Consider the following 15548-nt stretch of genomic DNA (forward strand, 5'->3'; position numbering starts at 1 on the left):
TGCCAGGCTCGGGGTGATGCCGTTACCCCCTTCCAGCGCTCCTGGGACGGGCAGGGACAGCGAGGCCTGGCAGGACCCAAACCCTGGTACAACACGAGGTGGTGGCTTTTCCATCGGACTAACTCTGCCTGTCCCACCTGTGTCCCTGCAGGGCTGCCAGGCAGGGCAGGAGGCACCCAAACCTCCTCACCCTCCCCAGCTGGGATGGGGAAAGCTCCTTGGAGCCCATCCCTGCAGAGGCTGCTGCTGGAGGAGCACCCAGGGGTGCTCCCGGCGGCGTCCCCTCCCACCCCACGCTGCTCCTCTTCCCAGCTGGCCTCGTGGAGCACCTTGGAGCCTCCCATTCTGCATGCCCACCCTCAGCCGCGGATGCAGGAGCGAGGTGGCTCCTCACCCTCGGTGTTCCATCCCTTGGCAGCCCCGGCGAGCAGGTAGGAGCACGACTTTCTCTCCTTTTTCACACAATCCGGGCGCTCGCCGCTGCTTCTGAGTCCTGTTTGCCTTCCCCGGGCCAGGACCCGAGCCCTGGCACTGAACCCTGCATGTGCCTGGCCCTGCCCAGGTCTGCATGCTCAGGGGGCACGGGGGGATGCCCACGACCCCTCCGGGCAGGAAAAACAGCTCCTGCTTTTCACCCCAGCCCCCCACGCTCTTAAAAATCCCCTCCGTGGTGCAGGGGCTGGGGAGCAGCTGCAGGGGCGTTTTGGGGGGGCTGAGCAGAGCCCTTTTCTCACTTAGCACTGCATGGATTTGCAACACAGCTACTGCAAGCAACACACAGAGCCCTGGCTGGGTGGAGTCGGAGCCCCCCCAGGTCAGCATTGCCAGTGCCACCCCCCGGCACGAGGGACAGGGGTCACCCCCCTGCTCTGGTGAAGGGTAAATAAAGGCCAGGATGGCTGCTGAGAGCTTTCCCCTGGCAGAAAGGGCCCTTGGGGGCTGGTGGGGACCATTCCTGGTGGGATGCTGGGGTGGCTGAGTGTCGCTGTTGAGGCAGGACGGGAATAATGAGACTTCAAGATCAGAAGGCAAGAATAAACGATTTATTAACAAGTACATCGCTCTTTATAGAGCACATCGTGAGGACCAGCTTCACTGGTCCTACAGTAAAAACATCTCACACCACTGGTGCACTATGGATAGCACACGGTGGCAGCACATATCTATAAACAATATGAACAGCAGAGAGGTAATAAATTGTTTACATTCCTTTTGGACTCTTTCCCAGGCTTAGCCTGGTAGAAATCTCTCCTTTTCTCTCTGACTGAATTGAGAATATCCACAGCTGAGCATTAATTCCATGGGCTGAGTCCTCAGTGCCACATGGAGCAACTGGTGTCCACTGGGACCCTGGACCTTGGTGTCCAGTGAGACCCTGGACAGGCCCTCACCAGAGTTCTGGGGGCAAAACAAATCAAACCAGATGAAAAAATCAAGAGGATTTTTTTTTTAAATAGTTAACCCTTCATGAACAAATGTACAAAACGGAATGTACAAAAGAAATGTACAAACGAGAAATGTACAAATGTGGAAAAATAGCAAACTGGCTGGGCCAGAGCTCTGTAAAAAACACACAATCATGCATAAGAAAAAAACCAATATTTTTATATTGCTTTTCAGTTAATACATGTAATATTTACAATTGCTAAATAAATAAGTACAAAATTTCTGCTTGCGGATGCAGTATTGGAGGGTGGAGGAGAAGGAGAGCAGCAGGAAGGGTGCTGAGCACCTTCTCACCTCACTGGGGAAAGTCCTGGTGGACTGGGGTGGCAACTCAAGTAATCCAGTAGTTTTCCCAGTTGGTTTTGCAGCTAGGTTGTCCCTGAGCTCTGTGTGAGGCTCAGTGTTTGGGGAGCTGCCCACGGGCTGGGATGGGCAGGGAGTACCACGGTCACACTCACACTCAGTGCATTCACCCCTCCATGCTGGGGCACACAGGGACAGCAGAGCCACCCCACGGCCACGGGGCTAACCTGGGCCCAGCAGGGGATTTTTCCCTTCTCCTCAGCTCTGGGGAGACTCCACCTGCAGCTCTGGGGCCTCTGAGGTGTTGGAGCAAATCCAGAGGAGGCCACGGGGCTGCTCTGAGGGTTCAAGCCCTCTGGAGCCAGGCTGGGAGAGCTGAGATTGTCCAGCCTGGAGAAGAGAAGGCTCTGGGACACCTTCAAGCCCCTTCCAGTACCTAAAGGGGCTCCAGGAGAGGGGGAGAGGGACTCTGGATAAGGGCCTGGAGTGCCAGGACACGGGAATGGTTTTAAACCGAATGCAGATCACATTAGATGAGCTATCAGGAAGAAGTGTTTCACAATGAGGGTTGGTAAACACTGGCAGAAAGGCTGCCCAGATAAGCTGCCCCATCCTGGCAAACATTCAAGGTCAGGTTGGATGGGGTTTGGCGCAGCCTGGTGGAGTGGAAGATGTCCTTGGTCCTGGCAGGGGGCTGGGCTGGGTGACCCCTACATTGTCCCTTTCCCCAGGCACTTCCCCAGTGTTCACAGTGCAAGTCAATCATTCCTCCTGCCCCCTCCAAGTGCAGTTTTAAACTGCCTCCTAAAAACAAGCAGAACGATGTAAAACAAAACAAAACAAAAATTCAGTACACAAAAAGTAACCCAAGACCCCAACTGAGCTTGCAGAACCACCAAGCATGCAGAACGAAGCTTACTCAGAGATGTTCTAAAAGCAGAAGCCATTTCATGATGCCAGGAATCCTTTGAGAATCAAGGATGATCCAGTTCAAAAGCACAGGGGTGCCAAAAGCCCTTCTCTGCACTGATCCCAAAGAAATCTGGGTAGTACCAGTGCTTCCAAGCGAGATGATCGAGGAAGCAGATTGAAATTATTTTAAACTCTTGGTGTTGTCCCAGTGAAATCAAGAAACCAGCTCGGATTCCACGAGGAAGCAACAACACCGAACCTGTAATTCCAGCAGAGAGGACCCTGAGGCTAATACTTCACATGAGGATCAGCTCCTCCTAGCTCAGCTGAGCTCGTGATGGCTTCAAAAGGAGAGCAGCCACAGGAGTGCTACAAACAGCTAAAATCGAAATGTTCTGTGAGGTATTTCACAGCTGTAGCTTGAAGGAGGGAGTTGCAGCGTGTGCCCTGCTCCCTTCAGCTTATTTCATACTGAAAACCATTCTTGAGGAGTCTGGAGGACATGTCCTCTGCCACCCCGCCGAGGTTGAGCCGGACCAGGGTCTCCAGCAGCGTGTTCACAGAGGCCTTGGAGCCCTCCCTGTTCTGCCACTTGCGCATCATGTTGTAGAAGCCATCGTCCGACTTGGCCATGTTGATGTCGTTGTCCTCCAGGTTCAGGCTGTGGCCGAATTTCATCCAGTAGTCCATGGGGATCTTCCCAGCGAAGATGTAAAAGGTGCTCCGCAGCGCTGGAGGGGGGAAAAGGACAGCTCAGAGCACGGGGCAGCTGGGACAGGAATCCCAGCCCCCAGCACGTCCCCTGGGCCCCAGCACTTACCATCACTGGGTTCCTGCCCCGGTGCTGGAACCAGACGCCTCATGGGTTTCTCATTCATGGGCTTCTCATTTGGCAGCATCTCCTGGAATGACAATGTCACTCCTGGAATGACAATGTCACTCCTGGAATGACAGTGCCCTACAACACCCCCCAAGCCCCAGCACCAATGTGTGATTAATGGGGACTGGAGACCCGCTCCCTCTCTCCCGGGGCCGTTGGGGCAGGAGATCACCCCCCACCCCCAGGACATCCGTGTTTCCTGTCTCTGCAATGGCAGCAGGCCCCGAGAGGTCCCTCTCTCTCCCCGAGGGAGACCAGAGCTGTGTTGGCTCAGCATCAGCGTTAAATCCTCCGAGGACTCTCTCGAGTGCAACGAGCAGATTTTGCCATCCTGACCCCACAAAGAGACCCTTCACCATCTCCCTGAGCAGCCCAGCCCTGGAAGCCTCCCAGGATGATCAGATCTTGGCCCGCCACGCCGGGGCAGAGGGTGCCACTCACGTACCTGTATCTCTGCTGGTGTGTGAGGCTGACGCCTCTCTACAGGTGTGTTGTCCTCTGAACTCACCTCCTTGCACGACAGCAGCTTCCTAAACATGGAGCTCTGTGGCAAGGGAGAAACAAGAAGTGTGGGGGTCTGGGAAGGCAGGACCCTGCCATGGATCCAAGGGTGTGGATCCCAAACTTGGAGGGGCTCTGGGCAAGCACAGCCCGCCCCTACCCTGGAGTCTCCCCTGTGGACGCTGGATGTGCCAGCACTGCCACCAGGAAAGTGTTAATGGCACTGAGGAGGGGACTGGAAGCACCCAGGGCACTACCAGAGAGCTTCCTCTGCTTGGCCCAGCTCTACCACAACCCTCAGGGATGAGCCTCATCCCCCTGCTCCTCCAGCCTTCCCAGCTGGATGAGCCTCATCCCCCTGCTCCTCCAGCCTTCCCAGCTGGATGAGCCTCATCCCCCCTGCTCCTCCAGCCTTCCCAGGAACTGCTGGATGAGCCTCATCCCCCCTGCTCCTCCAGCCTTCCCAGGAGCTGCTGGATGAGCCTCATCCCCCTGCTCCTCCAGCCTTCCCAGCTGGATGAGCCTCATCCCCCCTGCTCCTCCAGCCTTCCCAGGAGCTGCTGGCCAAGTGGGGAGCAGAGGGAATGGGGGACATCACCCCAACCCACAAACACAGCCACAGCCCCCTGCCATGCCAGGAACTCACCACTATTTTATAGGGCCTCCTGCTCGAGGGTCTCCCATCCCCTGGAAGATGGAAAGAGCACTGTGATCCCTCTTCCCCCAAGCAGGACCCTCTTCCCACCCAGCCCACACCTGCTGGGTGCTCCCGGGGTCTCTCTTCCCACCCAGCCCACACCAGATGAGTGCTCCCGGGGTCTCTCTTCCCACCCAGCCCACACCTGGTGGGTGCTCCTGGGGTCTCTTTTCCCACCCAGCCCACACCTGGTGGGTGCTCCCGGGGTCTCTCTTCCCACCCAGCCCACACCTGGTGGGTGCTCCTGGGGTCTCTTTTCCCACCCAGCCCACACCAGATGGGAGCCCCTGGCCAAGGTGGGTGCTCCAGGGGTCCCCTGCACCCACCTGGGGAACTACAGAGGCGTTTCCAGCAGCAGAACACAACCAGGATCACACCAATCACTGTGATGATGCTGATGGCCTTGATGTCTAAAGCAGATAAAACAGGGCTGTGAGCAGCTGCTCCTGCTTGAGCCTCAGCAGCAGCTCCCACCCCCAGCCCTCAGCCCTCCCCCAGCACCCCCCACTCACAGGAGGGCCAGGTGTCCGCGCCAGGACCACACAGGAGGTCACTGTTAGGTGTGCAGTGTTTCAGCTCCACTTGACCCTCGGGACACCTGGGAAAGGGGACACGGGGCGGGCTCAGCAGCCGTGGCTCAGCAGCACAGATCCCGCAGGAGCCGCCGCGGCACCCGACCCACCTGGGCTGGCACTTCTGGCACATCTCGCAGGGGTGCTCCGGGGGGCAGAAGGTGCCGTTCTTGCAGACACACACCGTGTTCCTGAGGGGCTGGCAGGGACTCTGCTTCACCTGATCTGTGGCACAGAGGGGACACGGCTCCACCCCGGCTCCTCTGCTCCCACCCCAGCTGAGCCGCGGGCCCGGGCAGGACCAAGTCCCTCCCTGCTGCTGAGTGCCAGCCTTTCCTGCCCCACAGCTGCCAGCACCAAGGGAAAAGCAGTGCCTGGAGCAAACTCCACCAGCAGCTTCCAGTGCTGTTGGGAGCCTCGTCCTCCTGCTCCATGCAGAGGTCTCGTGTCCAAGCTTTGCATGAGCGATGTGGCCTTTAACAGATACGGTTCTGGCACAGATTGCAGTCCCAGCCACTCTCTGGGGACACTGCAGGTGACACTGTGCTCTGAGAGAGCTCAGCTGGACCCACCCTGAGCCATCAGCCCTGCTCCCCCCCAGCTCGTACCTTCCCTGCACTCCGAGCAGTCCTGGCACCACTGGAAGGCGTTTGGATATTCCATGTATTCCCCAGGTCTGCAGGGCTCACACCTGCCAGAGCCGTTCTGCTCCTTACACTCCTCTGCAATGTAGGTGCCTGAAGAGAAAGGGAAACTCGGAACACACAGGGAAGGAGCTGGAGCAGCAGGAGAGGCTGAGGGAGCTGGGAAGGGGCTGGAGCAGCAGGAGAGGCTGAAGGAGCTGGGAAGGGGCTGAGCCTGGAGAAAAGGAGGCTCAGGGGGGACCTTGTGGCTCTGCACAACTCCTGCCAGGAGGGGACAGCCGGGGGGGTCGGGCTCTGCTCACAGGGAACAGGGACAGGAGGAGAGGGAACGGCCTCAGGCTGGGCCAGGGAAGGCTCAGGGTGGGCATCAGCAGGAATTTCCCCATGGAAAGGGGGCTCAGGCCTTGGAACTGCCCAGGGAGGGTTGGAGTGCCCATCCCTGGAGGTGTCCAAAGAAGGCCTGGACTCAGAGGCACCCAGTGACAAGGTGGAGATGGGGCACAGATTGGATTTGGCCCTGGAGGACTTTTCCAACCTGAAGGATTCTGTGATTCCACCACCAGCGAAGCTCAGAGGCAAATGAGCCAAGAAAGGGAAAATATTCCCAAAATGAGTGCTTAGATCTATGAGAGTGGAGCAGGGCAGAGCTCGAGCTCTGCTGCCCCTCAGGAGGAGCGAGGACACAGAAGAGGAGCACAGAGAGGCTGCAGAGGTGGGATCAGTGCTGAGACCATCTCACCTGCAGGGCACTTCTGGCAATAGACACCATCGCTTTTCCTGTAGTAACCATCTTCCCCTCGCCAGGTGAGATCCCTCCTCCTGAAGGTGACAGCACTGGCTCCAAAAGCAGACGCCTGTTAAAAAAATACAGAAAACCTCAGGTTAAAAACCACCCCAATCCACAGGGCAAGGGGAGAACGGGCAGGGGGAGAGCTGCTGTGCCCAGTGAAGAGGAGAGGAGCTTTGGGATGGCTCAGAGCCACCTCAGCCAAAGGCACTCCCCACAAACCAGGGCGGGTTTTTCCTTGGCAAAGCCTCCGGAAGAGCTCTGGAGGTTTGCAGGGGAATTCTGCCTGCCAGGTTATCAGCAGGGCAAAGAGTCGCTAACGACCCTTTTCCTTCCCCAGTTTCCGAGAAGGACCCTTTTCCTTCCCCAATTTCTGAGTGCACCAACAGCCCCAATGGAAGGGAAGAGTCGGGAAGAGGAATGGGTTTGTGGGAGGAAACAGCCCCGTGTCAAGGCTGGAAGGTGGCTCCAGTGCCCACCAGAAACCCCATGGTTGTCGCTCTGGGCTGGCAGGGGACAGCACAGCCTCGTGTTTTCCCTGTTATCCTGCTGAGGATCAGGAAGAAAAGTCCACATTTCTGCCAGCTTTCCACACCCTTTTTGTGCTGCCTCAGCTCCTTCCTGGCCGGGTCACTCCAGGGGGACGATGCCCAGCTGGAATGGCCATCTGTCCCCTTAGGCTTCGGGGGTTTTTGGGCACCTCAGTGTCCCCAACGGGGACAACGCCACTGGCCTCTGAGCCAGCACGGAGCTGCCCCATGGATATCCGTGGGTATAAAGCTGCCCCTACCTCACCAGGGAGGTAAGGACAGACATGTCACAGCACTCACAGGCTGCAGGAGACACTTTTCCCCTCCCCTCCCCTCCCCAACACCGAGGGTAAAATCGGCGTTAAAGCAAATATTTCTGCCGTGAGTCAGAAGCCGCCTGGAACACCGAAACAATAGAGTTGCCCCTTCTGTACAGCACCAGTTCCTGCCTCCTCCTCCTTCCCGAGCTTCGGAGCAGGAAAAGACAAAACTGGCTGCAGCAGGTCACAGAGGGGAACACAGAACCACAAAACACTGAGACCAGCCAGGCTGATGCCTTGGGAAGGCTGGCCTAGAGCAGAGGCTGGACAGAGCTAAAGAATGAAGCAGGGATTTATTAAAAGGATCTCCTCAATGGATCCACCTTGGGCAGCACAAGAGCCCAGCCAGGGCTGCACCCAAAATGAACCAAAATGGTCCCAAAATGCACGAGCGCTCATGGGGTCTGTCACTTTTATCCCATTGTCCCAACAATGGAGGAGTTTGGATAGGGAGTTTGGATTCACAGTTTTGCAAAACCTTCACTCTCCCCTTCATCCCACATCTCCTTTGAAGTCCTGGTTCTAGGGGAGGGAAGGGAGGAGGGGAGAGAAAGGGAGAGGAGAGATCTGAGGTCAGGCTCTGCATTTACTGTTAATTGTTTTTAGGGCACTGGGCAGGCACGGGAAGGAGAAGGGTTTATTTGACCTTCCCCCTGCTCAGAGGCTGGGAAGCTGCCTTGGGAAAGGGAGAAAGGATGAAAAATCCACCTGCTTTTTAGTTTTGGTCCATTAGAATATTGGAGTCAATTGTCCAATTATAGCTTCAGGTTACAAAGTCCCATCCTCCTTGTTTTTCTCTCAATTCATCATTGTTTATGTTTTTGGGCCTGAAACTTGTATCGGTTGTCCTTGGCCCCAATCTAGAGAAGGAGTTGTTTTGTCTAGCTGCTCTGTGAAGAGAGCTTACCACCACTGAATATGAAGCTCAGAACTGCACACCTAGGCAGCACAGAACCTGAAAAATATGAAAGCTAAAACTTAAGGCATCTGTGGCCACCTCGACCAGGCCACAGAGCCCCCAAGCCCCAGCCAGCCCGGGAACGGGGCCAGCTCCGGAGCCTGACTTGGAGGGATCAAATCCATGTCCCTCCAACGCCTTCTGGCTCTACATCTCCCAGGATCTGCTTCTCCTCCTCTTTTCTCCAGCTAGGAATGTTTGCAAGTTTGTAAAGTTTTTTATCCACTTGAGGAGCTCCAGCCACAGCGGCTTCACCCATTTTGGTCTTGGAAGTCCGGGCAGTGAAGGGACAATTTGTTCCACTTCCATGGCGGGGGGGGGAAAAAAAATCCATATTTCTTCCCCACCTGAACTCTGCCACGCATTTTCTGCAGTTTGGGAGGGCCCCTCAGCCATGGAATTTAATTTCTTTACAGAGAACAGCAACATGTACACGATAAGGTTATCAGCCTGCAGCACCCTGCTGCCATCCCTGACCAAAGTATCAGTTGGGGAATCTAGCACGGCAGAATTCAGGAGTTTTCAACCACAGTAAACAACTCAAAAAAGCCTGGAGGCAGAGGAATTAGAGGCACAGGAATCCCTCATCAGCCAAAAGCCTCTTCCTTCTTGGGGGATCAAGTCTGGGAAAAAACTCAGGAAAGCATCAAGCTTTGAAATTCCCCCGCTTCCATCCCGGATTTGTTTCTCTCCTGAGATAATCCTCTTATAAACACGTTTATAGGTTAACTCAGTTAATCAATAGTTACCAAGTCAGTTAATTGTTAAACACCAGGTTAAATACCTCGATTCTGTTGATTACTGATATTGTTAATTACCCTACCCAACAGTCCTTCACCTGTACCCTCTTTTTTATCCGTGGAGTATTACCTCCTCTGCTTCCCAAATTGGCCCTAGCTATAAAGAAGAAGGTAATGGGCATATATGCAAATTAAATTAAGAGACATTCGGTACCACTGGGAGGAGTAACAGCCTAGAAAAGAGGAGCCAACCTGCACTTCAAGAGACTAAGTGACCTGTCCTGCTTGAGAACTGTCCTCCTATTCCACCGGCGTAATTCCAGGTTGTCACCACAAACCAACAAGAACTGGACCAGGGGGAGAACCTCAGACAACAAACCCAAAAGTGTCTTTCTGGGCACTCTGTGAGGACGGAAGCACCAGCTGTGCTCTACAGCAAAGCTGCCCATCTCCTCCCTGATGCTGAAGGGAGCAGTGGGCAGTGTGTGTGTGACAGACAGTGTGTGTGCCACCTCCGGCCCACACCCAGAGCTGATTTCACAAAGAAGACGTTAAAAAGGAGCAGGTCTCCTTGCCCATTGATTTCAATCCCAAAAGGAGTTGGGACCCTGCAGCCAGCTCCAAGGAGAGACCCCTGGCTGAATTCCTGAGATGAAAGAGGATAAAACACATCCCACGGACCCTGACGGCAGCAAGAGAACTGGGATAAAAGCGGTGCTGGGCAGACACCTGATGTCATCTGCTCCAAGGACAGGGGGCTGACGCAGGCTGGGATTTTCCCGCATGTCCATTGGATTTGAAACTCAGCAATCCATCCTAAAACGTGTGGCCTGTGTCCAGCCATGACACAAGAGCCAGCGGACATGACGCAATATCGTATGATCATGTCATGTGAGTCACCCCCTCCCAAGCAGCTCCCCGGCCCTTTTATTCAAAAAAGGGGATAAAAAGTAAAAAAAAAAAAAACCTGAGGCTGTTACCAGCGTGCCCTTAGGCGATGGGTCTAGTAAGGCTTGACTTTACCAGGCCAGTCTAAATGGACTCTGCTAAACAATGAATGGAATGAATTGGATGAGCTTTCTCTGAAAACCTGTTCTGGGCAGTGCTGATGTAATTCCGGTGTAATTCCGATGTGGGAGGCAGCACCCGCTGGGCTCCTTCACTGCCGTGGGGTTACAGAGCAACCCTGGGATACAAGTCAGGGCAGGATCTCTGGGATAAAATTCAGGCCAGGATCCTCCTGACTTCAAGTGACAACAGAATTTAGCTATTTCCCAACTCTACAACATCCAATCCACGGGGAAATATGATATGCCCAGGTGGAATTTTCTGTACATAATCCCTGTGTTAAGAGTTTGGACATTGTTTGGGCTAGTTGCATTCCTGTTCAGGAGCATTCCTTGTATTAAAAGATCCCCAGGGAGTGTCGGAGCTGCCACCAGAAGCCAGCACGGAGTGGCAAACCCGGCTTGGGAGCGAAGGGAGTGGAAATCCCCTTCCCCGGGCTCCGACAATGAGCCTCACGTCCAGCCCCACCGCCATCATCGTCCTCGCCAGGGCCATGTGCTCAGAGCCGGGGTGGGGGGCTGAGATCGCTTTACCCATCAAAAAAATTCCCATTCCAGGCTCTGGCATCTCCCCACCATCAGGTCCTCCTGGTACCCTGAACCCCACTGTACCGTGCCCAGGTGAACCCCCTGGTCCCGCCTACCCTTCTGAACCCCCCTGGTCTGCCGGCCCATCCGAACCCCCCTGGTCTGCCGGCCCATCCGAACCCCCCGGTCCCCGCCTGCCCATCCGAACCCCCCTGGTCTGCCGGCCCATCCGAACCCCCCTGGTCTGCCGGCCCATCCGAACCCTCCGATCCCCGCCTGCCCTTCCGAACCCTCTGGTCCCCGCCTGCCCTTCCGAACCCCCTGGTCCCCCTGCCCTTCCGAACCCCCCTGGTCCCCGCCTGCCCATCCGAACCCCCTGTTACACCTGCCCCTCCGAACCCCCCTGGTCCCCGCCTGCCCTTCCGAACCCCCTGTTACACCTGCCCCTCCGAACCCCCCTGGTCCCCGCCTGCCCTTCGGAACCCCCTGGTCCCCGCCTGCCCTTCCGAACCCCCTGCTCCGCCTGCCTTTCCGAACCCCCTGGTCTGCCGGCCCATCCGAACCCCCTGGTCCCCCTGCCCATCCGAACCCCCCTGGTCTGCCGGCCCATCCGAACCCCTCATGTCGGCCTGCCTTTCCGAACCCCCTGGTCCACCTGCCTATCCAAACACCCTGGTCCACCTGCCCTTCCGAACCCCCTGGTCCCCGCTGGCCCATCCGAACCCCCTGTTACACCTGCCCATGCGAATCCCCCTGATCCGCCGGCCCATTCGAACCCCCCATGTCGGCCTGCCCTTCCGAACCCCCCTGGTCCCCGCCTGCCCTTCCGAACCCCCCTGGCCCCATCACCTCAATCCCCCCCATCCCCCGGGCCAGGTGAGCCCCACCGCCCCTGTTTGCCCTGTCTCCTCCAGAGCAGGTGAGTGGCCCAGCCCCCCCCCCCCCCCCACGGCTCCCGGAGCAGGTGAGCCCCTCCATGCCTCAGTTTCCCCCCGACTCACAGGCCCTTCTCCCCGCAATCGCAGGTGGAGGCACGCCGCATCCGCCGCTCTGCCCAGGTAACCCCACCTCCCTCCATCCAGGGGCACCCCCATTCACACAGCCCCCGCCGCTCGGCTGAACCCTCACCAGGACAGCCCCCCCAAACACCCCGATGTCCCCTCCCCACCCTTTCCCCCCCCGCCCCTCGCCGGACCCCGTCCCACTCCGCCGCTCCGAGCACCTCGACAGCGCGGCAAGTCTGGGCATGTCGCGACAACACCGCGCAACCCCGACAGGGCTCCGGACCCCCCTGACCGCGCTCCCGGAGGGTCCCCACGGCCCCACAAGCCCCGTCCCCACTGACCGTGACCAGCAGCAGCACAGGGAGGCAGCGCTGTCGGGGCCGGCGCATCTTCAGTGGAGCATGCAACGCCGCAGGGCGAGGAGCGGGCACGGAGCGGGCACGGAGTGGGCACGGAGCGGGCACGGAGCGGGCGGAGCGCGGGCCAGGCCTGGACACGGCTCTGAGACAACCGCCTCTCCCCAGAGCCTGGAGGAAAATGTGTGGGGAGGGCCCAGGCTGGAGCTTTTATAGAGGGCTAGACCGGGCGGGATGAGGAGGAAGAGGAGGACCTGGGGCTGTCCCAGCGCTGGCCCCGTCCGTGCGGAGTTCGCGCGTTCATTCGATCGAAATGTTCTCGTTAAGTTCTCCTGCCCGCCTTGGTTTGCCCGAGAAGCCGAATTGGCTTTCACTGTTCCCCTTCCTTTTAGTTTTTAGCCACTCGTTATTTTCGCTCACCGCTCAAGTGACCAAATAAGTTTCGAAACACCTGAATCACGCGAGCGCTCGGGAAATGATTTCTCAGGGTGTTGCTCCTCCTCTTGCATTTTTTCCCGATCGCTCATCGGACCCGAGCGAGCAAAGCCGCCGGTTTTTGTGTCCTGAGAAAAAGGTGTTAAGTGGATAATCCCTGTGTGAGAGATCCCGTGCGATTCCAGAGGTGTTCACGACGCAAAGGCACGGCAGCCTTGCAAAAAAGTCGCCATCTCACCCCAGAGCTGGGAAGTGGGGAAATATTTCGTAGCTGTGTAGTTCTTTTTTTTTTTTTTTTTTTTTTTTTTTTTTGTGGTTGGTTTGGGTTTTTTTTGGGTGTTTTTTTTTTTTTTGGCGGTTTTTTTTTTTTTTTTGTGGGCTAGAACTCGAGATGAAGGGGGAAAAAAGGTAAAAAATTAAATCTTTGGACTTTCTGCTGTTACACAAACGGCTCTGCTGCTGCACGCTATCAGGGGAGTGTGTGAGAAAAAAATAATTCCAAGAAAAGTCTGATGTTACTGAGATGGTGAAGGTGTGGTGGGAGTGTTGGAATGGAGCGGTAGAGGGGCTTTAGGAAGGACAGGAACCGGAGACTTCAGAGCCCCTTCCAGTACCTAGAGGGGCTCCAAGAGAGCTTTTCCAGGTCTTTTCCAACCCAAACCGTTCCAGAATCAGGATTCTGAGAGAAAGCCGGGGCAGAGAACATTCTTGATCATATTTTCCTGATCTGGACTTCTGTAACTTCCATTCCTGTCTGCCTTCCCCGGTGACTCATGGAAGGGTGGAGGCTGTAGAAAAGCAAGTTTGGCTTTGCAGTCCTAAGTGCCCGGAGGCAGGGAAATCTGCAGGAGACAGCCTGAAAAATGCCGCGAGCACCAAGGCGCGAAAAACGCTGCTCAGCAGGCAAAGGGCTCAGTGCATCGACAATGCCAAGGAGCTGCTGGGCACCTCCGCCCTGCGAGGAGGGCAGGAAGGCTCTTGGATTCAGCTGGATGAGGCGGATCACAGCTCAGCCACTCCGGATGTGGATATTTGGGAAGAACCTTCTCCTTGGTGACCGTGCTCATGGCAGGAAAGGCCACGGCCACCTGGTTGTCTCCTCGCAGGGGGAGGCAGCCTGGCTGGGGCACAATTAATGAAGCTGAAGTGTGATTTCGGGAGAAGAGGAGCTCCTGCTCGTTTCCTGGGTGGGTACTTCTATTACAAGCCCCACAAAGTATGTGGGGCCTTTTGTTTAACCAAAACCATGTGTTCTGGGCACCACTGACTGCAGCTGAAGTCACTGGAGTCCTCAGAGAATGATTCATTTCTCAGTTAGAGCTGAGCTAGAACGAGGTTTAGGTCTAGGACTACAGCTAAATGCTAATCCATGTGCAAATGGGATGGGGAAGGATTAATTCTGTCTGTTCATCCTCTCTAAAAAATCAACCTGATGCTCCGTAGGGAACTGCTGAGCCTGAATTCAGCCAGGAAAAGTCGGGATGTGTTCCACATGGAAGTGGCCCGTGCCAGGTTGCCCTACAGTTCACCCCAGCAGGGCCAGGCCACGCCTCAGCATCCAGACCCCGGGATCCCGTCCTCCTCCCACCAAACATCGCTGGGAAGCCGCAGGGTTTTCTCTTTCTGCCTCAATCTCCCCATTTATAAACCAGTTCTGTTATCTGTGCTGACAAATCGCAGGGAGAATATTTGTACAAAGGCAGCTCGGTGTCTGGCCCGGGGGGATTTAAGCTGTGGAGAGAGGTCAGGGTGGTCACCCTCTCCCAGTTCCCCGCCATCTCCAGGAGCGGGACACCGGGCAGACACAGCATTCCCTCTCCCAGCAAGAATTTCCACCCCAGAAAAAGCACTGTGGTTTTCACTGAAGGTGGGGTTTTGGGCAGGCTCTGACCACAAGTGAGAAAGGGTTGTGTGTTTATCTCCCGGGGCCAGACCTCCAGCCTTTATCACGCCCAGGCTGTTTATCCCACAGCTCCCTCTGTGCCCGGAATCCCCTGGAGCCAGGAGGCTGCACCCCAGCACAACACTGGGGGAAACTCAGCACGTCGAGAAGAGGACGGGACCCTCTGGTTTTGGGGTCTTAAATCCTCCTCTGGTTTGCTCAGTTCTGGTTTGCTCCTCTGGTTTGCTCAGTCCTGCTGCAGGTGGAGAATAAAAGGAGTGTGAGGGCTGGAGCAGGAGCTTGGCTGAACTCCTGCTCGCTGGCTGTGGAGAGAAGGAAGCCTGGAGCATGAAATTCCCACAGGGAATGAGCAATGAATGGGTGGCTGGGGAAGTCGAGGCTGACGTTCAGACCCTCAAAACGCTCCTGTCCCGCCTGACTCAGCTCCTGTTTGTTCAACATCCAGCTCTGCCAAAGACTGGGGCTGTGGGAGGCTCTAATCTCCCCTCCCAGAGTGCCTCTCCGGGGGCTGTGACCCTCAGCACAGCCCGGGGAGCTGCTTGGCTCCGTGACCGCTCGTGTTTTATTTTTGAACATCACCATCCAGTTTTACCGTCAGATCTGTGCTGCCTCCCGCCTGTTTTGGCGCCTGGGAGGCCTCTGAGGCTGTGCGATAATTTTGACCTTCTCCCCCTTCCTCCTGACAAACGAATTATTTTGTCTCATAAATTCCAAGTTCCTCTTTGAAACAGAAAAAAAAAAAGAAAAAAAAAAGAAAAAAAGAAAGCTCTGGCAAGCTGTGAACTTCATGAGAACAGGGCTCAACTCCCCACTGCACCTTCCTTGGGCAAGCCTGGGCAAACCACTCTGGCTCTCCGTGCCTCAGTTTCCCCTGTGAGGCCAGAGGTGCTGTCATGGTTTGACACTGGCGCAATGTCAGTGCTCAGATTTCTGTCCTCACTCACTTTGCCTGCTTTATTTTTGGG

General features: G+C 56.2%; 1 protein-coding gene across 1 annotated transcript; it reads right to left on the reverse strand.

The window, feature by feature from the left end:
• Positions 1-1021: 1021 nt before the first annotated feature.
• On the reverse strand, positions 1022-12967 carry LOC128800918 (tumor necrosis factor receptor superfamily member 10B-like). Its single transcript, XM_053966430.1, has 10 exons — positions 12231-12967; positions 6695-6809; positions 5920-6048; positions 5422-5536; positions 5252-5337; positions 5066-5149; positions 4689-4729; positions 3987-4085; positions 3482-3563; positions 1022-3392 (listed from the first exon to the last, which is right to left on the reverse strand). Exons 1-10 carry the CDS (start codon positions 12276-12278, stop codon positions 3118-3120), a joined length of 1074 nt encoding a protein of 357 aa, XP_053822405.1. The 5' UTR covers positions 12279-12967; the 3' UTR covers positions 1022-3117.
• Positions 12968-15548: the final 2581 nt, after the last annotated feature.

The sequence above is a fragment of the Vidua chalybeata genome, chromosome 28 (genome assembly GCF_026979565.1).
Source record: "Vidua chalybeata isolate OUT-0048 chromosome 28, bVidCha1 merged haplotype, whole genome shotgun sequence".
Lineage (NCBI taxonomy): Eukaryota > Metazoa > Chordata > Aves > Passeriformes > Viduidae > Vidua > Vidua chalybeata.

What these genes read in the sequence shown, in the direction of transcription:
- LOC128800918 (XM_053966430.1), bottom strand. Translation starts at nt 12,278, where the DNA reads ATGCGCCGGCCCCGACAGCGCTGCCTCCCTGTGCTGCTGCTGGTCACG. An exon ending in ACGCCTCTGTAGTTCCCCAG is followed by an intron (nt 4,730 to 5,065) that starts GTGGGTGCAGGG and finishes TCCATCTTCCAG; the next exon opens with GGGATGGGAGACCCTCGAGC. An exon ending in GGGGCAGGAACCCAGTGATG is followed by an intron (nt 3,393 to 3,481) that starts GTAAGTGCTGGG and finishes TCCCCCCTCCAG; the next exon opens with CGCTGCGGAGCACCTTTTAC.